The sequence below is a fragment of the Marmota marmota genome, unplaced genomic scaffold (genome assembly GCF_001458135.2).
Source record: "Marmota marmota marmota unplaced genomic scaffold, marMar, whole genome shotgun sequence".
Lineage (NCBI taxonomy): Eukaryota > Metazoa > Chordata > Mammalia > Rodentia > Sciuridae > Marmota > Marmota marmota.
The window spans coordinates 14942441-14967413 of record NW_025999913.1 but is presented as its reverse complement, the minus strand read 5'-3'; the positions used below and the strand labels follow the sequence as shown (position 1 = coordinate 14967413).

Here is a 24973-nt window from a genome sequence, read left to right as displayed (position 1 = left end):
CCTGACAGTGTCCCACAGACGCCCAGCCTGGGCTCTGTCCTGGAGAACTCGGGGGGCCTGGCTCCCAGGCAGCCCCAGGCCTGAGCCCCCTCCTGTGGGCTGCACTGCCTGTCAGCCGGTTCCCGTCCTCAGCAATCTGGAGAGGAGATGTCCCTCCGGAGGCACACCAGTCACAGTGTCTGAGGAGTGGCAGTGAGCGCACCCTCCGACAGCCTTTCCCACGTCAGGGAGCTGTCTGAATGTCTTTCTCTGTACGATAGGAACAAAGATGATACCTTGGTCGGCTCTTGGCCCAGGCGTGGGAGCTGTGCTTACAGTTAGGAAGAGTGACGTTGTTTGTTTCACCGTCACCCAAAGGAAACACTTAGGGGACAGCGTAGAGATTTATTGACTAGGGAATGCGTCACAGAGCTGTTTGTGATAGCAAACCAGGAGGTGAGAAGACAAGCTAACTTCCACAATTCACTTAAAATTATGATGGAGTATTTACTGACATGGGAAAAAGTCCTTGGTAGGTAATTAAATGAAAAAGTCCATGAGAGATAGTTAATATGAGTGCCATTAAGAATATAAGTGTGATACATAGAAACAGAAAACGCTTTGGAGGGCTGTTGTGCCTTTTTTTTTTTTTTTGAGGGGGTATTGTGGATCGAATCCAGGGGTGCTTAACCACTAAGTCACATCCCCAGCCCTTTTTTAACATTTTATTTTGAGACAGGTTGCTCAGGGCCTTGCTAAATGAGGCTGGGCTCAAACTTGCAATCCTCTTGCCTCAGCCTCCAGAGCCACTGGGATTACAGGCGCGTGCCGCTGCACCCAGCTATGTGCCAAATTTTTAAACAGTGCTTTTTTTCTTAGGAAGATGTTAAAAAAAAAAGTCTTTTTTTTTTCTTAGTTGTTTCTTAAATGTTTTTCTACAGTGAACCTGTATTACTTTTTGTCAGTAAGGAAAGCCACCCTGGTATTTTCAGGGGGAAGGAGAACTCTGGAGGTTGGTGATCTGTCTCTCACCCGCCCCCTGCCCTGCTTGACTTTCAGGTAAGGAACAACTGCAGACATCACTTCCTTTCTTCCAAAGCTCTCAAGTGTGTGTATGACCTGGTGACCTGGGCTGTCACTCAGCTGGCCGTCTCGTACACGGTGGCGCCGTTCGTCATGTTGGCCGCGGAGCCTGCCCTCAGCTTGTACACGTGAGTTCCCTGCCCTCTGCTGCCGCCTGGCCGACTGCTCTGTTGTCTGTGGTGGCCTTAGAGCCGGGTAGGTCCCATCAGCATAGTGAGACTGTACCAAGAATTCCCAAATGGGACCGCGGAGTGAAAGATGCCCACGGACCTTCAGAGGAGGCGCCTGCCCCAGGATCCCAACACACACCATCAGCACCTGCGGGGAGGTTCCAGGGAACACCTCAGTGTTCCTGGTGCCAATGAGGGGCGCTCCAAGCAGTGAGGGGCAAAGGGACTGATCCAGGTTAGAGATTCTGCCTCTGCTGCTCTCCCTGGCCACAGTGGGGGTCAGAAGGCCGGAGCTGGGCCCAGGTGGGCTCCTTTGCATGGTCTGTAGCAGCGCTCTGTGTCCTTCATGAGGTGCTGACTCTGCGGGGTGTGCATGGGGGTTTGTTCTCCTGATGCACGTGGTGGAGAGGGGTGTGTGGGATTTAGGGTCCAGAGGGAGGCTCCCACCAGAGGTGTGAGAGGTTCCCGAGTCAGACCCTCCTCCTCAAACACCTGCGCTGCAAATGCACTGCTTCCTTTTATTGTTGTACATTGATGTTTGATTAGTTGGGTTTTCCCACTACTGTGAAATGGTTGGGCCCAGAGCTTTGGAAACTTCCTGTGTCGCCTCACCGTGAAAGTAGCTAAGAGTAGAATCCACCGCCAGTGTGGTGGTTGGGACTGTCCTTAGAATTGAACCAGGAGGATTTGCAGAGGGCCCAGGCCAGGACCTATGGCTTGAATTCAGTAAATGTAGCTTCATTATCTGGTGAGCAGCACAGGCTTTTCCAGGTTCCGTTTTGAACATAGTACGGTTACAAAGGAAAGTGACTTCGAAAAAAGAGACACAGTGCAGTCGTCAGGGCTCAGGAAATGACACCTCAAGTTTTGATGCCTTGTCATGCAGAATGCTTTGAACTAAAGGGGGGCCAAGGTCTCATCCCCCCACCCGGCCCCAGTCTCTTGCCCTTATTTTTCCTCCTGAAGTGCAATAAGGGACTTTCTCTGAAATTCTCCTATTTATTTAAAGGCTGGACTCTAAAGAAGAATAATTTGCAAGAAAAACTGACATGCATCCAGCACCCCGGCAGCCTTTGTCCCAGGTGGTTGCCCGTCATTCCGGCCTGTTCTCCCCTAAGTCATTGGTTCTCCCTCAGGAGCTGCCCACAACTTCCACCCTTCCCTCCCCGGTGGTGAGAGGATGTTTAATCTTCAGCCATCTGGCCCTTGGCTTTCTTCTCGTGACCCCATGCACAGTGCACATGACAAATCTCTACCCCTTTCTCCTGTTCCTCTGTCTGCCTGTTTTCCATTTGTTTCTGCAGACACAGATCCTGCATAAACACACCTTATTTGTGAGCTGAGGGTTCCCCGGACTGGTTAGGAATGGATTGAATCTTTTCCTGTCCACTATGTGTGTCAATATCCATAATTAAGAGGATTTTCTTAAGATAATAGGAAATGAAGGTGGAGGGAACTATACACACTCATCAATGAGGTCTGTTCTGCTACGTGTGTTTCCACGGTATATCAGGTGATGAGCAGTCACACTGGGTGACGTGGAAGTCGTGCTGGTCATGCACAGTGTTCCTGGGATGCCACGGGAGCAGGAAGAGTCCCGGCCCCCACAAACCAGAGCCCTCAGTTCAGCCGCTGCAGCAGGAGGAGCCTCGTTGGCTCTGCAGGAGGAAACTTGACTTGAGCACCCCTTCCCCAGGCTCCCCCGGAGACCACGCCCCCAGGCTCCCCCAGAGACCACCCCCCCAGGCTCCGCCCTCTGCCCTCAGCTTGCTGTAGCCCCTGTCCCTTCCTTGGGGCCGCCCCCTGTCCCAGCCTCCCTTTCCGTGTCCTTGTCAGGGCCCTGGATTAAGCAGGCATTTTTTTTTTCTTTGCCTTTGCGTTGTTAGTTTCTGAAGCGTGTGCGGCTCTAGGCCTGGGCTGCCCAGGACGTCGCCATGGGTGTGGGTCTGTGGGTCTGTCTTGCTTAGCCTCCAGGTCCCTGAATCTCCTAGGTGTGGAGTTGTCTGCCTCTAGGACAGGACCCCCTGCCCCCAGGAGCCCCCGAATTCTAATCACGAGATTTTCCTGGAATATGTTTGTCATGTTACAGCAAAACTGTGTGTTCCCCGAGTCTCATTGGATCCCTACAGCGCGCTGGACGTTGCGCAGTGGACAGGTCATTCCTGCTCCCACGGAGGTGACAGCCCGATGGGAGAGAGAGATAAGGGTGACAAATTATAAACACACCCTGAGACACAGATTCAGGAGTCTCTCTACAGGAATCTGACCCTCCCTGGGGCAGAGGGCAGCTCTGGGCGGAAGTGGCCTTTCAGCTGGGCCCTGGGGCCCGTGAGGCAGGGCTCTGGGCTGTGCCTCTGAGGTCGGAAAGGCATGGAGAGGCCCCTGGGGAAGCAGGAAGCTTCAGACCTTGAACTCCTGAGAAACAGGGATGTGCGCAGATCAGAGAATTTAAAATGCGCACAGGTGTCTGGGAGAGAGAGGGATCGGTTAGCAGTCTCCCCATTCATCCCGTGAGGAAGTGGAGACCCAGAGAGGGTGCGTGGAATAAAACTCACACAGCAACCCAGAATCAGCTCTGCGTTTCAGACTCAAAGTTCCTTTAATGGCAAGATCAGCAGTGTAATCACTAAAAATTTGTTGAGGAGAAGCTATTTTGGAAGCAAATTGCTGCTTGCAGATCAAAGTAAGTTAAGACATGTTTATGATAACATGCATTTAACCAACTAAAGCGCATGCTAATTCCGGCACTTAGGTGGAATCCAATTGTTGTCAAGCAGCTTTCCATTGCTTCAAAAAAAAATAATCTAAAATGCATTTTAAAACACCTTTGTGGAGGATAAAACAAAATATTTTTCCAAATTGGTCCATTCGAGTTGATGTGACCTAAAGTTATCTGGCATGTATGATAATACGTGTAATCCATACTGTATGAGTAAGCTCCCTGTCTGCATCAGCCCAGCCCAACAGAAGCATCTGTGATAACTGACATCTTCTTTTCTCTGGGCATTAGATGGCCCACGTATTAGCCACGAGCATGTGTGACCATTGAGCATTTGGAATGGGGCTAATGACTGAGGAATGGAGCCTTCCATCTCATTTAATTTCAGCAGCCTCATGTGTACCCATGGCCATTGGAGATTGATTGCACCTCAAAACGTGTTTTCAGAATCTCTTGAGAACCTTTGAATCTGATGAAAGAGTCAAAATCACCAGCCATTCAGTGGAGTGAGCCTCGGTTGCTTTCTGGATCTGCACCTCACTCGGGCTCCCTGCTGTCACGGGCCACCAAAGAAGGCTGTGGGCAAACCTGTTTGTCAGCACGCCCTCCCTGCGTTGCTCAGCCTTCAGGCCCCTCCTGTGCTTTGTGTTTGTGTCTAGTTGGGCTTTCAGTCTAGAGTGTCCTCAAATTACAGCTTTAAATTTCTCAACACTTTTCGTTTAAATTTTCAGTGAGTCTCAAGTTTAATGAACACTTGACTGTATTATTATTGATATTATTATTATTTTTTACTGGAGATTGAACCCAGGGGGGCTTAACCACTGAGCCTCACCCCCAGCCCTTTTTTGTATTTTATTTTGAGATAGGATCTTACTAGGTTGCTTAGGGCCTCGCTAAGTTGCTGAGGCTGGCTTTGAATTCACGATCCTCCTGCCTCAGCCTCCCAAGTTGATGGATTTATAAGTGTGCACCGCTGCCAGCACCTGGCCACTTGACTGTATTATGAAAGAAACTTTCTGTGAAACCATTTTGAAAATCCAAATCCTCATACATTAAATTGTCTCTAATTAGATAACGCTTTTTAAAATTCAGTGTGTAGGAATGTGGGAAGAAATTTTGCAGATGGCAGACTCCTTGAGGGCAAAAATTGTGCCTTATTCACTTTTGTATCTGGAGGATTTGGGTCAGCACCTTGGCCTGTTGAGCTGAGTTTTTCCTTAATAAAAGGATGAAATAGTCTTTCATTTTTAATTAATAAAATTATAAAGTATAGGATATATCTTATTCTCATTAGGACCCCATTCTTTATAGTCCTAGAAAAATATGGAATCTCAGAAGAGGTTACTAAACCTCTCTAGGGAATCAAAATTTGTTTCCCTTAATTGCCAAAGTATTTGGATTTATTTAATTAATTATATTTGCAGTACTAGGGATTGAACTCAGGGGTGCTATATCACTGAGCCACATCCTTAGCCCTTTTTATTTATTTTACTTATTTCACTAAGTTGCTAAGGCTGGTCTCAAACTAGCAATCCTACTGCCTCAGCCTCCCAAATCGCTGGGATTGCAGGCATGCACCACCATGCCTGGCTGGTGTTTGGATTTAATCTAATATAGTTGCTACCATGCCGATTTGGCCATGTATAAAAGATTAATGCAAAACACCCGGACAAAGTATATTTTAGGTGTGTAGACTTGGAAAGCTGTAGTTACCTATAACTAGAGCACATTTTGAGAAAACCTCAGTGTATATGTGTTAACCAGCATGTTTATCTGTGGAGCCCTTTTTCACCCTCAATAATGTTCTTAGAAGTAAATTAGATGATTAATTACTGTACCTATTCACCCTTTGCTCCTGGTTAGGTGAGCATTAATCATGTCCAATCGGTCCTCTGTATCCATGGGTTCGGTAGCCATGGATTCAACCAACCGGGGATGGAAAATAGGTGGAAAAAAATTGCTTCTGTCCTGAATGCGTACAGACTTCCATTCTTGTCATTACTCCCTAACTGATGTAGTGTAACAACTATTTGCATAGCACTTACACTGTGTAAGGTATTATAGGTAATCCAGAGATGATTGGAGTATTCCAAAGTACGTGCGTATGTTATATGCAAAGGCTGTACTATTTCATGTAAGGTGCAGTACCTTTGGGGAGTCCTAGAACCAATTCCCATGATTCCACAGAAGGATTGTTGTCTTGTTATCATTGTCCCAAGAGAGGGGGTGGAAGCTTATGTCTTTTTGTAGATCCCAGTTTAATGATCTACACTTTTCTTTTTCTTGTTTTGGTGTGGTCCTGGGGATTGAACCTGGGGTGCTTCATCATCGAGCTACATTACCAGCCCCACCCCTCCTTTCTTGAAAAAAATGTTTATTTTGAGACAGCCTCTTACTGATTTGCTTGGGCCTGGCTGAATTGCTGCAGCTGGCCTTGAACTTGCAATGCTTCTTCCTCAGCCTTCTGAGCTGCTGGGATTATGCACCATCATGCCTGGCTAATGCTTCATCATCTTAAGCAGTAAATGTTTATTGAAACATTAAATGAATGAAAATCGATTCCTGCTCTTGAATCTTCTGCAAACCACTGTAGGGAGATCCCTCCTGCTGAAGGAGGGGGCAGTTGAGGGCATTTCTGGTGACTCCTGTGCCTAACGTTCTGCTTAAAGCTGAAGAATGATGCATGAGTCATTGTGTTTCCCCCTTCTTCTCACACTATTTCTCTTGGATCTTAAGACGGTACTGGAGAGCTGGGCATGGTGGCACATGCCTATAATCTCAGTGACTTGGTAGTCTGAGGCAGGAGGATTGTGAGTTCAGAGCCAGCCTTGGCAATTTGTCGAGCCCTAAGCAACTTAGTAAGACCCTGTTTCAGAATTTAAAAAATAATCAAAAGGGCTGGGGATGTGGCTCAGTGGTTAAGCGCTCCTGGGTTCAATCCTTGGTACCAACCCCCACCCCCGCCCTTTCTCCTGGAGAAAGTACTCATTCCAGCATCCAAATGGATCCGGAACAGTTCTGCTAATGTGGGCTGTTTCTAAGTACATACATTTATTGATAGGCTGTGCCCAATAAATATCAGCATCTACATCGTGCACACTGCTGAAGGATGTGTTTTTTTTTTTTTTAATGAAAGTCAGAGCTCAAGCATAATACTTGTTTCTTATTAGTTTGGATGGAACTTATTTTCAGGATTATAGACCAGTTTTCAAAATCAGAATCCTTCATGAGACACACAAGAAGAACCCCTCACACTCACGAAGAACATACAGGGGAAAGTATTTATTATATTTGTGTTGAGGTCAGAGTATTGGGTTGGAGTTGGTTCTTGTGCATTTTGAATGTTGAAGATTTATGGCTTATGGAGCTACTTCTCTTAGTCTGCTTATTATTCCATGGAGCAATATGACGTTTGTCTGCAGATGGCTGGTTGGTTTGCTCTGCACAGCTTTGAGGGACGGTCGGGGCCAGCCTGAGTAGGCTCCTTGGCACCTCTAAAACAGTGTCTCCACTTGCCTACTAAAGATGAGGTGCTCAGGAGGTATTTCCCGTGTAGGTCCTTTGAAGTATAACTTTTTTTTTTTTTTATTCCTAGGTCCATGTACTTTTACTTACACATCATAAGTCTCCTGATAATACTTTTTCTGCCAATCAAACCACAAGCTCATCTTCAAAGGCAGCCTCAGACCGCAAATTCTGTTAATAAGAAGAAAATAGACTGATACCTCCAAGAAAGCTGAACAAGTGAAATCGCAAAACATTGGAAAGACCATGAAAGGGCTCGAGGGCTCTCCAGTGACTTAGAGGCCATGTTTACATGCTTTTTGTTTGTTTGTTTGTTTTAACTGCAGGGAGTATTTTTATGAAGCCTTTTTGTACAGTTAAATTGGCCATGTGCAGTCTATTTGTTTTAACATTTTCTAGGACCTGTCAGTGGCTGCAGGTGGGGAGACAGTCCATCTGGGCTGCCGGGTCTTTGCTTTACTGACATGGTTTTCATCTGCTGGACTCTGGATGCCGCAGGCTGGACATTGGCTCCGGAAGTTAGAAGGTGATTGCTGAGAAGATGTCACAGACATGGCGGTTCCTCAGAAGCTCCAGCCCCTTTGATGTGTGACATTATTGGTTTGTGGATACGGTGACTACACTCAGAAGACCCTGGAGGAGAGGGGTCATGGAGGACTGCCCCTGAAAACTTGAATGAACTCATGTGCCCTCAGAGAGGCTGCATTCCCTCAGGAATGTAACCCTTTCCCTTCGTTTTTTTCTGAACTGAGCCAAGATAGGAAATGAGTACCTCTCCCATGAGTGTCCACAGCTGCGGAGGGGCTGCTATTTCCGTTTCCATGACCTGCTTCAAGATGGCCCCAGGACACACCGATACCCCATCCCAGGCAGCAGAATGCCCTTTGAAGAAATGATCCCTTTAAAACGAAATTCAAAGTTACCTAGAAGTTTGGTAAGAAGCAGAAGATGATCCCTGACTCCCCTATTTTCATGGAGGTGTTAATGATGGTGGCCGCAACGTACACACAGGCTGATTTTTCATTTTTCCATTTTTGTAGCTGATTAAATCCAGCTTTGTTGAAGTTGACTTATCATATATTGGAAAGCAGAAATTTAAAGTTAGTTTTCTTTTCTATCTTTGTTATGAATGTACCGTGGCTCCTTTTGGGGACTACTATTGGGTGATGTTCTCTGTGGGAGAAGAAAATATGCTATTAGATATTGTGGAAAATAATGAAGATAATAACAAAATATATGCTGCAATGATGTGCCTTCAATCAAAGAGCTTGGGGGAGAAAATTTGTTCAAATCAAATGGTAAAAGTTTAGTTTCTCACTGAATAAATACTATGTTTCTGTATAAAGAAAATGTTTCTGAATGTAAGCTTTACTTTTTGCTTCGAAATAACCGGTATTCAGGAGTGTGTGTGTGTGTGTGTGTGTGTGTGTTTTAATAAATGTGCACAAAGTTTTATTGTTTTGTAGGACCTTTCAGCAGTGTGGCTTTATTTCCCTAAAATTTGGGCATTGCGGCATGATCAGTTTTACTATACGTGTCAGGCACTTGGATGGTTTTTCTTTTTAGTCTGATTTGTGATCTTTATTCCCAGTTTTGCAGGTAGGGTTCATTTCCTCTGTAGAGGAGGAAGCTGGTAACCGGACATTTGCTAAGTGCCAGGGCTAGTGGTAGAGCTGACCTTTGGTTGCTAGCCCATCTCGTGACAGCCGGTGGCCGTGGGTCTTCCCACACAGTGTCCTGCGGCTGCTTCTCTGAGGATAGTGGATCCTGGAAGTGATGAGCTCATCCTTTCAGTGCGTTTTCCCGATCCTGGCGCTGGGGGAGAGGACAGTCGTCCTCCTCTGCAGCCGTGGGGCGTTGGTCTCAGGACCCCTTCAGATCCAAAGTCCAGGAACACCTATGTCCCTTAAAAAATTAAATTGTTTAGGGAATAATAATAATAATAATAATAAGTGTTAAGCACAGACACCCTTCCCCACCAATATTTTCAGTTGGTGGAAGCCAAACCAGCAGAGGAGAGTGGTGGTGGGGCAGGAGGAGCAGAAGTGGGCGGAGGCCGGAGGGAAGCAGAGACCGGGCGGAATGGAGGTCGGAGGAGGTAGAACAGCAGGTGAGAAGCCGGGGGACAGGAGAGGCCCACGTAATAATGGGATGTGTGAGCTAAGGAGTGCCTCTGTGCCAGGGCAGGAGGCCCTCCACTGTAACCCGGCTCCCGGGGCAACCCTACTCCACAGTGCAATCCCAGGAGGACCCCAGGCAGGCCAGGGATGTGGGTGCCTAGAATTGATCAGTCTTTCCAACACGAGTACCTTGAGGTGCAAGACCAGGCAACATGCGCATCTTGCCCACTAGTGAGAAGGGTCCAAGTCACCATGGGCAGGACACGTGTGCATACTCCAGAGGAGTCCCTGAGCTCGCTGTGTGATTTCTGGCTGTATGGTTTATGGTCAGGTGTCACTGTGCGTGAGTGTCTTCATTTCTGAGAGAAGAACTTTGGTAATGAGAAGAGAGGTGACCGCAGGGTGGCCAGCTTCTCAGTGTGACTCTAGTGGGTACTAAAAGGACAGTACAGAGACAATTGACTCCTGCCCTTTTTCTCTTGAGGAATGTTTACCCATAAGAAAAATGTTTCAACTGAGGGTCAGAGTTTGAAGAGGTTGGGTCTGTTTTTATTGCCTTAGATTTCTATGTTGTCCCAAATGTAATGTGCACTTAATCAAAATGTATTGGATTGGGGAGTTTCAGTGGAAAAGAAATACATTTTCTTTCAAAGCCAAATCTGAAGTGCTCTATTTTAATGTGTGTGCGCGTGTGCGTGCGTGTGCGCGCGCGCCCCACCCTTCCCTGCTCCATAAGGAGCAAGAATATTGTTCAGTAATTTCAAAAAACAGTAGACATTTCTGTTTGAGAATTTGACTGGTTAAGGGAGGAAAAGGCAGGAAGAATCGAGTAGGTCAAGAAGAGAGGAATTAGCAGGTGGTGCCCCGGAATTGGAGGGCTGCTTGGCCACCATTACTGAAGGTCACTGGTCAGTCAAGGAGTGGCTGGTCCCCCTGGTCTTTCTGGACTCCTCACATTGGAACCACAGCCAAGGTTAAAAACATCGGTCACAGTGTGGTTGCTCCAGGGCTGAACCTCCTCTCTCCCCTGGCACGCAGTGTGGTGCCTGTCACATAATGAAGATTCAGTAAGTGTTTGTCGATTGAATGAGGGAGTGAGGGGATTCGTTTAATGCATCATGGCGCTTGACAGCTTTGATCGAGCTGCTTCTGCACTGGGAAACATCATTTCTGCTTTCCAGAATTAGGGTTTGAAATAAAAGCTTGTGTTTTCAGGGAATTCTGTAAGCAAGTTATATGAAATAATCACTCAGGCAGCCCGGTTGACACAGCCTGAACCTCCTTGGTTAGTCCATCCGTTAATTAATGCATCTACTTATTTATCAGATGTGTCAGGCCTGGTAGGGGATTTGCACTCTGCTATGCACTGCAAGAAAAAGATGCTGAAGGCCCCCTCTCTGCCCAAGACATGGTCACAGTAGGCTCAGAAAGATGCCGTCCAGAGCTGGGTGCCACAGGAGCGCCAGGAGAACCCCAGCAAGCAGAAAAGGGAGAGTGATTGGTGGCCTTATCCTCATCTTCCGCAAAGTGCGGAGCATCCGCATCTCACAGTGCTTAAAGGTGACGCAGTGCAGGAGCATCACCGCTCTCTGTGCTCTGTCCAGGTGAAGTTAGCCTTGCCCTTACCCTGAAGTTGCCCATTGACCTTGAACATGCCCATGGAGGTGATTTCCAGGCTCCGCAGATGCCTTCATGAAGCCCAGCAGGAAAGACATTTTCTAGAAAAGTTGCAGCCCACGTGAGCTTTGTCTCATTCCCTAAACTTAGTTACGGCTACCTACTGTCTGCTAAGAGGAAGAAAATTAGCATTCATTGACAGCTATTTTCATTTTTAGTACCTAATCCAATTCTGGGAACTTGGCAGTATTTTCTGCTCTTTGCAGAAATGGAAACCAAGCCGTGGAGGCCGGAAGTAACAGGTGTTGAAAGATGAACTGACAACGAATTTAGTTCCAGCTCTAACTGGGTCTTTCTTTTTCCTGATTCATTCACTAAACAGCCTCTATTCTACGACATAGAATGGGAGCTCCCAGTGGGCAGTGGGCGACAGTGAGTTTGTCATTTGGAAACAAGGAAACAGTAGAATAATAGCTGACTGGGTAGCATCAGGTTATTCGGGTTATTTATTTGTGTTTTGTAAGGGATGAAGCAGAGGGACTTCCAGATTACACTAGGTGCAGTGACACCTCCTGTAGTCAGGAAAGCCTGGCTGTGTGGAGCTCGCCCCGCCTCCTTAGCACGAGTGGCACCACTCAGATTTGGTCAGGTCTACTGGGGCTTGATGCTGGAGCCAGACCCCAAATAGAGGCCCCCCATAAACTCTGTTGAACACAGATAGCGTGCCTGAGGTTGCACAGCTAGTTAGTGGGGGAGCCGGGCTTGAGTCCTGGGTTGGCTGACTCTGAGGTCCATCTCACTCTCTGTTGCAGAAGCACGTTGGTTTTCAGAGAGACAAAGTTTTAGAGTGAAAGTAACTCCAGCCTCATCTGGTCTAGGTTTCCAGAGGCCGACTGGCTGGCCCTACCCGGGGAGCTTCCTGAGCATGCAAGGAGAGGGGCAATAGGAAGGGGGCCAGGTGGATAGCTGAAGTGCCCTCTGGGCCTCCCTTTCCCTGGTGAGGTGGAGGTCAAGCCAAATGGTTTGATTATGGTGAAGAAAAGGCCTTTTGGACCTTCTACCATTGATTTTATTACTAAACCGCCTTTTATTTAGTCTTGACGCATTTTGAGATATGCAAAGGTTGTCTGAGACTTGGGGTGGCCCCTGTATGCTGTGAGGACCCTGCTTTATTGCCAGAGAAATCAAGGGAACTTTGCTGAATTAAGGCACAGACAATTCAGGAGCCAAATAAGAGATGGCAGAAATGTAGGCCTGAGGAGAAGGAGAATTGTCAGTGGGTAGACAGGTCAGGGTGGCCTTTAAGAACAGGAAGGTGTTTAACTGCTGATTGTTGTATAATTTTCTTTCTTGGCTACAGAGACTTCTTTAATTTTTATTTTTGCAGTGCTGGGAATTGAACCCAGGGCCTTGTGCACACTAGGCAAGTACTCTACCCCCAGCCTCTTAGAAATATTTTTAATCTTAGAAGAGGGTATACTTGATTCCAGTTTTGCTTACTGTTCGGAGAAAAGAAAACAAACTGAGTAAGACAGAAAAGGCAGTTGGAGCTAGAGATTGGAACAAAATCTGTGCTGACTAAGCCTTCTGTGAGAATCCCCAGATATACTAGTTGTGCTGGTCAGCTTTCCATTGCTATGACAAAGCACCTGAGAAAATCAACTTAAAGAGGAAAGGTTTATTTTGGCTCATGGTTTAAGTCCTCCAGTGCAGTCACAGGTTGCACCTGCCTCCCTGTGCACTGGTCTGGAAGAGTCACCAGCTGCCAGGCAAGATTCTGCCTGGTCACCTGTCACGTTGTCCCTGCCATCTCCACACTGCTGCTGGGGACTTCCTGGACAGCTCATCTGGCCCTTGCTCTTCATGAAACCTCCTGTTAGCTCCTGCTCTCTGCGGCATGACGCCCACCCGTACCTTCCCTCTCCCCAGCCTGGGTGCGCCCCTTGCTTCAGGCCAGTGGCTGCCCCCGTGGTAAAGCGCCTCTCCAGCAGAGAGCTGTTTGTGACTTAGTTCTTCGTTCTGCTGCCCAGAAGAACTGCCCCCACTTCCTTCCTTCCTTCATAACTCCCTCCTTCCTTCCCTAGAAATTTAACTCAGAGGCGCTTAACCACTGAGCCGCCTTGCTAACCCCCCTCGCTTTTTAATTTGAGACAGGGTCTCACCATATTGCTTAGAGACTTGCTAAGTTGCTGAGGCTGGCCTTGAACTTGTGATCCTCCTGCCTTAGCCTTCTGAGTTGCTGGGATTACAGGGTTGCACCAACACACCTGGCTAAGACCTGTCTTTTCTGAGCAGGCACTTACCACAGCAAAAAAGAGCTCAAAGCTATGCCATATTCAAGGGAACACCTGGTCTCAGAGGGAAGCGGAAACACGGAGCCGTTGGCTGGCTGGCCTCTACATTTTCAAAGGAATACCTTGTACAAGATGCCATTCCCCCTGGGAAGTCTGTCACCTCTGGGTTCTGCTCTTGGATCCCCAGTGTTACCTTGTGGGCGGACTGGCTTGATCCCATTTGTCTCTCCCTGCTGGGAGCCATTAGCCAAGTAGGTATGACAATTTCCTTGCCAGCGTACCCCATGTTGCTGACATTTTGCAGTGACATTGAATGTAGTTGACCTTGCTCAAGGACCAGGGCGGATTAGGGTGTTCCCGGTTTAACATCGGGTTTAGGGCGTTCCCAGTTTAGGTTCCAGGTTTAAGGTTTAAGATTATTCCTGCTGGGAATAGGGCGTATCCTGCTGCCTGAGTTCCCCTTGAGTTCTCACGGGATTTAGACAGTATATTTTGGGAGACAGAAGCCCAGTGAAGGTGAATTTGGGAGAGAACGTGGATTTGGGCAGAGAACGTGGATTTCCCCAGAACGTGTCTGTATACGGCTGGTGTGAGTTCGGGAATAAAGAGTTGCTGTTTGAATCTACAAGCTGTGTGGTGGCTCGTGATTTTGTGCCCAGCCAGACTGCGGCATCTCCCCAGCCCCACGGCCCGATGCCTGGCAACCTACGTTGTGTTTCTTCGAATCTTTGTACCTAGTAAAGCCCTGTCTCAAGAGGTCTGGGGACAAATGCACAGGTGAGTGAATTCCACTCACCACAGCAGGTTGCTTCTGTGGCTGAGGGAGAGGGACATCTTAAAGATTGATCTTGGGATTCTTGTCCTTGCATCTGGAGACCAGCTCTACAAATGGCCCCAGCAACGGGCCAGCAGCTCCATATCTTCTCTTCCTTAAATCCAGGATTTCCCTTGGACATGGTGCTGCTTGGACTCCTGTCCACTGGGGATTGGGTGAAGTGAGAACAGCATGCTGAGAAGGCGCCCCGGGTTCTCCAGCCTCTGGACACCTCATTTCCTACGTCTTGGCCTTTTACAGCTTCTGGTAGTTGGTGATTCTGTTAAAGACTGTTGTGTTTCATTAACTGCATAAAAAGAGTGTACACTCCCTCCTAGGACGGGCTTTATGCTAGTTATCTCATTGCACTGTCACAACCAAGAGCCATTCATGGCCTCACGGTCCCGGAGGCTCCAGATCCAAGGCCAAGGGATCACCAGGGCTAGTTTCTCCTCAGACTCTCTCCTGGGCTTGCAGATGGTGGACCTCTCCCTGTGCCTTCTGTGGTCTTTTGTGCGTGCACGTGTGTGTGTGTGTGTGTGTGTCCTAAACTCCCCTTCTTGTAAGAACTCCAGTCATATGGGATTAAGGCTCACCATCATGAGCTCATTTTAACTCTTTAAAGGCCGTATCTCCAAATGCCGTCGCATTCTCTTGTATTGCATAAAACTTGGACATTTGAACTGAGGGAGGATACAGCCCAGCCGGGCAGCCCTTCCGGCTGCTCTCCCTGTTACCATGGTAACAAACCAGCCCCATTGAGCATCATTTTGTATTTCTCTGGAGCACACAGGGGTGTGGTCGGTAGGTGTGTGGAGCAGGTCTTCAGGATCGGGTGGAGCATGCCCAGGTGCTCCTGTTCTCCGGGGGGGGGTCTTATCAACTCTTCCCTCCCTTGAGATGAGCAGGGATCTCCCTTGGCCACATTCTCACGGGTATTTGGTCTCACCAGACCTTTATTTTTTGCCAATCTGATCAGTGTGGAAAAATGTGCAGCGAAAAGTAACCCTCCTTCCTCAGCCGGCTAGAGCTTTCTGGTTCCACCCCCGGGAAGCGGCCTCTGTCACTTCTTATCTGGCCTGTCTGAGAAATTCTCTGCCCTGCGTCTGGCTTGTCAGCTTGCTACAGAGTGGCTGTGTCACGGGCTTTCCTCCGCGTGCTCACAGGAGCTTCCTCAAAGGTGTTTTTAATTGCTGCATAATATTCTGTGAATAAACATACCAGAAGTTTGAAAAATATTCCCCTGATTTTGGACCCTTGGTTACTGGTTCATTTACAAATAATAAAAATAATAATAAGTAAAAATTAAATAATAATAATAGTCTTTCTAGAAGACCTTGAAAATACATAAACAGAATAAGGCATCCATTACCCCCAAATCAGTTGTTATTTTACCTCTGGTTTTCGTTTTCTAGTTTTGGTTTGTATTTCCAGTTATTCTTTTGTATACTTACTGTTTTTCACAAAAGTCTAATACTTCCCTTAGAGTCTGGAATTTTAATTTCTCATTTAACTGTACAGTGTTAGCATGTCCCCTGCCATGGACACGTCGATCCCCTTCTCTCTGCTCTAGGGAGCACATGAGGAGTGAAAACAGGGAGGCTAACGTGAGAACTGGCTTAAACATCGTCTAGCAAGTTATTTAACTTTTAAAACATAAATCAATCGCCAACCTAGCCCTTTAGACTCTTATCAGTAAGAGATGACTTTGACATGTCTTATAATTCATCACTACGTGGTGACTGAGTCCTGTTTCTCAGAACCACTTAAACTGGTAAGCGGGAAGGGTCAGTTTGTTTACCCTTCTAGAACAGGGGACGCACTTGTGTAGGAAATATGCCTATAGGTTAAACGGCTCTTTCATCTATGAAGTTGAATAATTTCCCCCAAACCTACCAAACATCTAACAGCGTGAGCTTCCCTCTTTCCCAGGTTTATCAAACCTCAAAGGCCATTAAATATTATTTATCGACTGCAATTAAAAAAAAGTTAGGAAATGAATCTCAGTAGGAACACAAACAAAATACATCAATCTCTCCCAAATTTCTGGACCTTTAAAAAACAAAAAATCCTACTTCAATCCCCAGTACCCCCCCCCCCCAAAAAAAAAAATCCACAAATATATTGTGCACTACTAGATTTCATATGAATAAAGTACTTAAAATAAATGTAAGGTTTATTTTGTCCCTGCTAACCATAGCTGAGGTTGAAACATGGACTTGAAACATTGTAGTTTTGGTGTTTCAACACTTTTAAAAACTTGAAGCAATGATTTGCAAACTGGGTCCTAATGATAGTCTTTTTTTTTCTTCTAACACCCATAAGCACAGAACAGGGCTAAACTGAATGGTCAAGTCCACGTGTGCGTGAACTGTAACTTGAACTTCAGACCTGGTGGGGGAAGTGTGAGAAAAATATTTCCAAAAGAAAGCACAATTTAAAACCTCACATGCTTCCTTTTGGATGTTGCTGAACTGCTGTTTCCTGTGAGTCTGAGACAGTGAAGGTGATAGGATTACAGGAAAGTGCTGAGAGACGTTTGCAAAGGGAGCAGACTGAGAGTCAGGACAGGCAACAGTCCTGCCAGTGGTGGTTTTTTTTTGTTGTTGTTATTTTTTGTTTTTGAAATGGGACTTTGCTAACTTATCCTAGCTGACTTTGAACTCCTGGGCTCCAGCACCCTCCTGCCTCAGCCTCCTGGGAGTTGGGGCTGCAGGTATGACATTGCCGGCTCCTGCCTGGGTTTCTGCTGAAACAGGTGAGTGGATGATGTCGCCCAGCTTTAGAGAATTCGATCTCAGCCTTATTTGAAGTCTACACCTTTTGTCATCTCCTTTTTAAAAAATATTTTTATTAGTGGTTGAGAGACCTTTATTTTTATTTATTTATTTATATTTGGTGCTGAGAATCGAACCCAGTACCTCACACATGCCAGGCATGCGCTGTACCACTGAGCCCCAGCCCCAGCCCCTGCAGTATCTCTTCAGGTAGGTTTGAGAGAAAGCAAGGGAGCAGTCTTGAAGCATATGAGAAATAACGGAGCCCTTCTCAATTATGAGTGACAGATCCTTTCTTTCTACAAAGGATCTGAAATTCTTGACCTGGATGGGATTTTTTTTTTTTTTTTGAAGTGGTGTAAAGTAGTGACACCTTGTGGCCATTTGGGGGAATTTCAGGCGGCTCTTCCATGTTGAATTACCAAGTCTGCATTCATCAGTTCCCTCCTCCTTCCTTCCCCAGCCACTGAATCCCTGGCAATGGCCACCTTCACCTCTCTGCTGCTAATCTTGAACAGCAAATGCTAGTCTGTTGTAGTAAAGGTCGCATGTTCATGACCGATCCTAGGGGGTCTAATACTGAATGGATTCCCGGCCAGGTCCTTGCCCTCCTCACAAACAAACAAAAACAGGAGGGGTGTGGGTGGCCCCCGAAGGAGGCGTTAGGGGCAAAGGGCTTTGTTTAAGGTGAGCTTCTGCTTCCAGCTTGCAGTGTGCCTCTGGAGAAAGAGAGCCACCTCTTGAGGGGATAATAGCAGTGATTGTGAGGGTCCCTGAGGAAGTTACAGTGAGTTACTGAGCTGGTAGATTTCTGCAGTGGTGGCACAATGACAATAACCAACTCGTTGGATTTGGGGCCATGTAAATCTGTTGGGCATTAATGGTACCATCTGCGAGGGATGTGCATGAAGTCAGGAGAGCAGCATGCTGGCCCCTGCTCCAACACCCTGATCTGTCGTTTTCTTCCACGTCTGAAGCGCTCTCCGTCTCAGAACTGAGCATCCGTTGTGGTTGTAGCGTGGGCTCTCATGGTGTGGCCGACAGCTTTGTGGTAAAGTATCTCGTTTCCTGGGTAGTACGTTCTGAGTGGCCAATTTCTAAAGAAACATAGACGCATTTTGTATGTTCTATTTCTTCGTTGGTATTTCAGTCTTATGGTGGAGGCAGTTGAGCAAGGTTCTAAATTTGGGAAAGACACAAATTAACAGGCCAGTAAATAGTTAGGTCTCCACTGTGTGTCCAGCAGGTGCAGTGAATAAATTCCTTGCTCCCATGTGAGAGTCTAGCACAAGCCTTGGCCTCCTGTTTTTTCCTAGGTCTCCCTTCCCAGGTCATTTGTTTCTCAAAAATTAAAAAAAAAAAAAAACAAAAAAACAGGGAACTTGGATCAAATTCACAAATTCAGTCTATGCCTTCCCTTCACCAGGGAAATGTTAGAAAGCCACATATTTTTTTTAGGCAAGTCTATTTTTCTTTCCTTCCTTATTTTCCTTCTTGTGATTAGTTTTTTGATCACTTCAAGAGTAGTTTCAGCCCCTTATGGAAGAGTGACATTCCAGTTCATGGATTCATTCATTCCATGTTCTATCTGTGATTCTGTTTCTAAAGCCCGTTCCCATCCACTCTCCCTGTTTCCCCATAACAATCTGAGGTCAGTTGAACCCGTGTTCCATCTGTTTCTAAACTGGCAACCTGAGTCCTGAAGAAGTTGAGTGGCTTTCTCAAAAACAGCCCTCTAGCCTGAGATGGTGTCAGCGTTGGGACACTGGGTCTCTTTCTGGGACCTAGTTCTGATAGTCACAAACTGTAAGTTTCAAAAACTATATTAATAAAAATCCTCCTTGTGTGATTAGTTTGAATGGATTGTATTCAGACTTTCTTTTTTTAGGCTTTATTAGTACCTGAATGTTAGTCCCTTTAGCGAGAAAGGCCAAGGGATAGTCTTGGGCTGTGTCCACAGACCCCGAGCTGAGGAGTGAATTTTAAGCAGAAGGAGTTTGGGAAGTGATGCCTGGAAAGATTTAGAAATGGATGGGGAAGGGGACGCATATGAGTTAGAAACCAAGGCAGGTACATTGATTAGTAGGTCACCTCTGTGGCCACTGGCGCTCAGTCTGCTGGGGACCTCGGGGAAGAGTGTAGAACACATCTCAGAACTGTGCCACCTGGGAGAAGAGGAGGCTGGTGTTCCCAGGTCAACTCTCATTTGTCATTGAGACCACCCCAGCACACTGCATGTCCCAGGGCAGGCATGCTCACTACCTGGAGGGGGCTTCTTGGAAGGGTTGCAGGGACTAGGGTAAGGAGCTGCCGGGGGGCTCAGGAAGGACATGCTGGGGTGTAGGTGCAGTACTCTGGCCCTGTCCCCTGCATGGATACACCTGCTCTTCTGCATCCTATGTGGTTACTGACTGTGAGTCCTATGTCTGCATCATGCCACATGCCTCTACCTGTCACAGAGACTGATTGAAAATATGTGCAAATGTGAAAAAGTAACACAGCGAGAGAATTCATTATCAAGTGTCAAAATGAGTAAAATGAACATTAAGCTCTGTAAGAGTTTAGAGAAGGGAGATATCATTGCGACTCCTTGCTGAGGAAGAACGCCAGGGGCGGAGGGATTCGGGTGGGGAGAGTGAAGAAGGAATGGGTGGAAAGTACAGGCATCTGTGCTGCTCATTCTCAGACAATGGAACGGTCCGCCCCCTGGTATCAAGGGAATGCATACGTATAGCCTAGAAGAGAGAACTAGTCTAGAGCTAAAGATGGGTTGCAAAGCTAGATCTAAGTTTTTTAAAAAAATAATTGACAGCTTATAAATACAAAGTGGCCAAGATGTGGTTACTAATAATGAAACAGATGGGGGTACCATGATTAAAGTTTATCACCCTAAACTTATCTGAGAAAGAATAAACTCGAAAATATGTGAGCAAATCATCCAGAAAACTAGAAAGAAGGAAATTAAAAGGTAAGAGGAAAAATGGATAAAATAGAAAGCAACCATAGAGAGGTCTGATAATGCCGAAATCTGGTTCTTGGAAAGAAATAATAGAATTAGTAAATTCCTGGACAGACCGAGAGAACGAGGTGGAAAATATGCATAGTTGTTAGCAGGACTCAGAGAGGAGACAGTGCTGCGGATCCTGAGGTGAATGGGTACCTGACCTTAAGAACGTCACGAGCAGAGTTAGACAGCAAAATGATAAGTAAAATGACGTCAACCCCTTCCTCAGAAAAATCACAGCTGACCAAAACTGACACAAGAAGAAATAGAAAGGTAACTATGAAGTAAAATAGATCTGTGGCTACAACCTCCCCCACAGGAAAGCTTTAATCTCAGAAATCTCAGGGGTCAGTTCTTCATGATATTTAAAAAAAGAATCAATGCTAAACTTCTGCAATCCTTCAAAGAAAAGGAAAGGAAAAAAAAAGATTATAAAAAGGATAATCTCTAATGCTTGAATAACTTTGATGCCAAAATATGAGAAACATTATAAGGAAAACTACAGTTGAATCCTACTCAAAAATCCTAAAAAAAAACCTAAATAAAATAAGAAAATAAATCCTGTAATATGTAGAAAGGATAAAAATCTTGCTTAGATTGATTTATTTTGGGAATGCTAGTTTGGCCCAATATTCAAAAAATGTTAATCACACTGATTAGTTTTTGCAATCAAAAGGAGCTTTGTTTATCTAATAAACACATGCAGAAACTGATCAACATATTGGACAATGAAATGTCAAAGCAGTTCCCCTGCAAAACATGCACTGGAGCTTCTAGAAGTGGAATAATTTACAGAAAAAGCTTTAGATGTAAGTGAGATTTGGGAAGTCTTGAAATCCAACGTCTAAAGACAAAAATACATCTGTGATAGTGAACAGAAAAGGAGAAATAAAAAGTAAAAACTCCACAGATGAATAAACACACAGGATAGTGTCCCATTTTGTAGAAAGTCCCACACCCAGGAAGGACTGAAGCCTATCATTAGAAGTAATGGCAGTGGCTCTTGAGTAGGAGGGCAGGTGGGGCGGGAGGGGGCAGAGTGCTTCCAGGTGCTGCAGACGCCGTTCCTTGGTCTAGACAGGTGTTACGGAAGTTCCTATGGCACTCTGCACCGTACATGTATGTTTTGTCTGCTTGCTGTATGGAGATGAAAAGTTAGCAGGATAAAAGAAAAAGCTAGGCTTGTTGGCTTAGTAGGCAATAGGATCTATAAATGTAATTTGACTTTAGAAACATTAAGTGATTTGAATGGAATTGGAAGAAAACCAACCAGCATTAATATATAACCACAGAATTTCACATCAGTTTGTGTCAGAAACAGAATGACATAGTAATGCGAGAATGAAGAATAGCCCCTCTATTTTTTTTCTTTTCTTTTCTTTTCTTTCTTTTTTTTTTTTTTTTTTTTTGGTGGTTCTGGGCATTGAACCCAGGCCTCATTCATGCTAGGCAAGCACTATACCACGGAACTCCATTCCAGGCCCCTTTTAAAAAATCTTTTATTTTGAGACAGAATCTTGCAAAGTTTCTCAGGCTGGCCTCAAAGCTTGCAATCCTCCTGCCCTCTGCCCTGGGATTACAGGTAGTGCCACCACCCCTGGCTCAATAGTTCCTGCTTATCTTCAATTTTGCTTCTCATGATTTCAGTTACCTGGGGTGAACCATGGTCCAAAAATAGTCAATGGAAAATTCCAGAAATGAACGATTTGTACGTTTCAGGTAACCCTTGTTACAGTATGTCGTTATGAGTTGTCTATCTTATTACCATTGTTGATCTCTTGCTGTGCCTAATTTATGAATGAAACCTTATTGTAGGGGTGGGTGTGTGCATAGGAAAAAATCATGTGCAGTCACTCTTTGGTATCCCTGGGGATTCGTTCTAGTTCCCTCGGCATGTACCAAGATCTGTGGACGTTCAGGCCTGTATATAAAATGGCACAGTATTTGCAGGTGGCCTCTGCCTCTCCCAGACACTTTAAATCATTCTAGATGTCATTGAATGGAGGGTTTAGTGCCATCCATGGTCCCCTCAGTATCTACTGGGACCTTGGAATGTGTCACCTGTGGATGGGGCACCACCATAGGAGCCTGGGGTGGACACAGATGTGGATAGCTGTGGGAAAGGTCAAGGATCCTCTGTGAAACTGAGTGGAAATCCAGGAGCCATCGAACGAGGGACAGAGAAAAGGACTTTTAACTTTGTAAAAACATTGAAACCCCACACACCTTTCCAGGCTCCTGGCACGCTGCAGTGCATGGCCACTCTCGGCCTCTCTGGTCACACGTGTGGTCACTTACCTCATTGTGTATCTGGGTCCCGTCTGCGTCAGCGATCCGGGGTGTGGAAAAGCTGCTGGCGGGCTGAGCTGGGGTGGAGGACCCCCTCCTGCTAGAGCACTGCTCTGCTCTTCTTCTGCTGCCCAGAGACCACCGGCCTGAACTCGCTCGCCCTCCTGCCGTTGAATTTCAGGTTTGGTCAACTCTCCGTATTCTCGTCCCCTTCCTCTACTCTCCTAACAGTCAATGTTGGTATCACGTCACCATGTCACCTTGCTCACGCTGAAGCACGTGGTCGTGGTGTTTATTTTCGTGAAGGGCTTTTATGTTGCTGGCTAGTGACCGTCTCATCCTGGTTTGCCTCCTGTCCTTTGTACCTGGGGTGACCGTCCCCACCGTCTCAGGGGCCTCTTGGGTGCTTCTCGGTATTGCTTTTCCCGGGGCCAGTTTCTGACGATGGCCTGGTGGCTCCCTCTCTTTGGGGCCGTCTTCCTGCTCTGGAGAGGCCTCTGCTCCCTGGCCTTGCCCTGCCTGCCTGGCCCTCTGCCCTCACACTCCTGTGCTGGAGCTCCTGTTTCTCAGGCGGTGTTGACTTTGCCTTGTTCTTCACTGGTGTGGCACCAGGGGAAGCAGACCACTCAGGACCGTGGCCCAGTGAAGAATCTGGTGTCCATTTCGAGGGCATGGTGCAAGTCCTTCGAGGGCTCGAGGCAAACTACTAGACCTCGTGGGTGAGAGTTGGTGAGGAACAGGGTGTTTAGCCACCAAGTGCTCATTGGTTACAAAGGAGAAAAGAATAACAGAACAGAGAAATAGCAGGCCCCACCTTCCTGGTGTCAGCGGCCACCACCGGGTCCCATGAGGCAGCACCCCGAGCCTCCCCCTGCGAACCAGAGAAGGACGCGCCTCACCTCCCAGAGGTCTCTGCTCCAGGCCAGACTGGGTCAGATCATGGAAAGTTCGAGAGGCACCAGCCAGGCCGACCTGCTGCCCAGTGAGTGTCCTGACTCTTTTAAGAAGATGCAAGTAACAGAGGACAAGGACAGTCTGAGGAACTCTTCAGGCTGAGGGAAACTAAAGAAATGGCCATGTGTGATCAAGGTTAGATCCTGGATCAAAACTGCCTTCTCTCTTCTAAAGGATGTTCCTGGGATAATTGGGAAGATTTGGAAAAGGCCCATACGTTAGATCTTGGATCAATCAATGTCAACTCCTTGATTTCAACAATTGCACCGTGGCTTCTAAAAGGCTATACCGTCTTTACATTCTGATATTTAACAGGGGAAAGGGTATGTGGCGTGGAACCTCTTCTCCAATGGGGGAAAAAAAGCATGCTACATACATGCACAGAGAGGTCATGGAGTAGGGTGATGAATGATGAATCATTAAAGATTTAAGAATGTTAGTGTTCTGGGTAAAATGAATTCTTTATATTTTTACTATTTTTCTGTAAGTCTGAAATTATTTCAAAATTAAAATAAAAAGAAATTTCCCAGGGTGTAGCCAGAGAAGGCACTGGAAAGAGGACAACAGGAAATATGTGGAGCCGCGTAGCAGGCAATGCAGTCACCCAGGGAAGTACTCGTGGTGACTTGGTGTTGAGTGGCGGCAGTTCTGTGAAGAAAGCCATGGACCCAGAGCCACTTAGGACATGCAGTGGATAGGCGTCAACGAGGAGGCAGGGCTGGGAGGTGGGAGGTGGGGAGGGCGTTCACCCAGATAAGGCAGAGCAGGGTAGATGCAGGCTTAGAGGAACCGCTGGGTTCCATGTTGAATCACATGCATGAGTTGCCTTCAAAACGCTCAAAGGGCTGATTGGAGTGGACAGTGGACTTGTAGTTCCAGGGCTCAAAGAAGAGGTCAGGGATGAGGAACTGAGAAGAAGGCTAAGGAAGCCCATCATTCTTGAAGGTAGGCTAGAAAGGCGAGCGCACACGCAGTGTCAGGAATGGAAGATGTGCGTGAGGTAGAATAGTCACCCTAGGGTGTCACACACACTTTATGACATATTTGAAAGGGTAGAGGAAACCTAGTTTTCTAGTACAACACAAAGTAAAAATTGCAAAACGTGAGCAGGTTATATCCAGGGAACAAATTGTAAAGGCCACTGAAGATCTACTCTACTTGCTATTGGAAAAGGAGACACGCCCAGATGTATTTCACAGTGACATTCTGTCTGACGTTCACAGAACTGAAAATGTCTGTTTCTAAGATCTTGACCTTGGAACAGTTCATCTGGGAGCAAAAGAGGAGTTAAGAAGAAAGGATCAGAGAATTAAGAGGAGAACAAAAAGTGTAATGGTGTTATAGTCACAAGAGTCAGGGAGGTCTGAGAGTTGACCTGATTCCTGCCCCAGAATTCAGTGTAAACCTCTCAGGACTCCCAGACCACCATTGGCAGTGTCTCTGGATCAAGTCAGAAACGTGGGCACAGACTCTGATGCCCATGAGTACTTAGACCATGAGGAATGCTTGCCAGGCTTAAAGAGAGAAGCTGTCGTATGGAAATGCAGGACTAGTTCTGGCTTTATGTTATAAGCATCTGCCATCAAAGATCTGGGTACAAGGACAGTATTCTCCCCTTATTCGTGGGG

At 46.5% G+C, this 24973-nt stretch overlaps 1 protein-coding gene across 6 annotated transcripts in view; it reads left to right on the top strand.

The window, feature by feature from the left end:
- Positions 1-8826, top strand: part of Mboat1 (membrane bound O-acyltransferase domain containing 1) — a 95484-nt gene extending 86658 nt beyond the window's left edge. For all 6 annotated transcript variants that reach the window (XM_048799847.1, XM_048799845.1, XM_048799844.1 and 3 more), the window contains 2 exons: positions 1039-1190; positions 7547-8826. In XM_048799847.1, the coding sequence (XP_048655804.1) occupies positions 1039-1190; positions 7547-7673 (279 nt within the window). In that variant the 3' untranslated portion in view covers positions 7674-8826. The remainder of the gene's footprint in view (positions 1-1038; positions 1191-7546) is intronic.
- The last annotated feature ends 16147 nt before the right edge of the window (positions 8827-24973 follow it).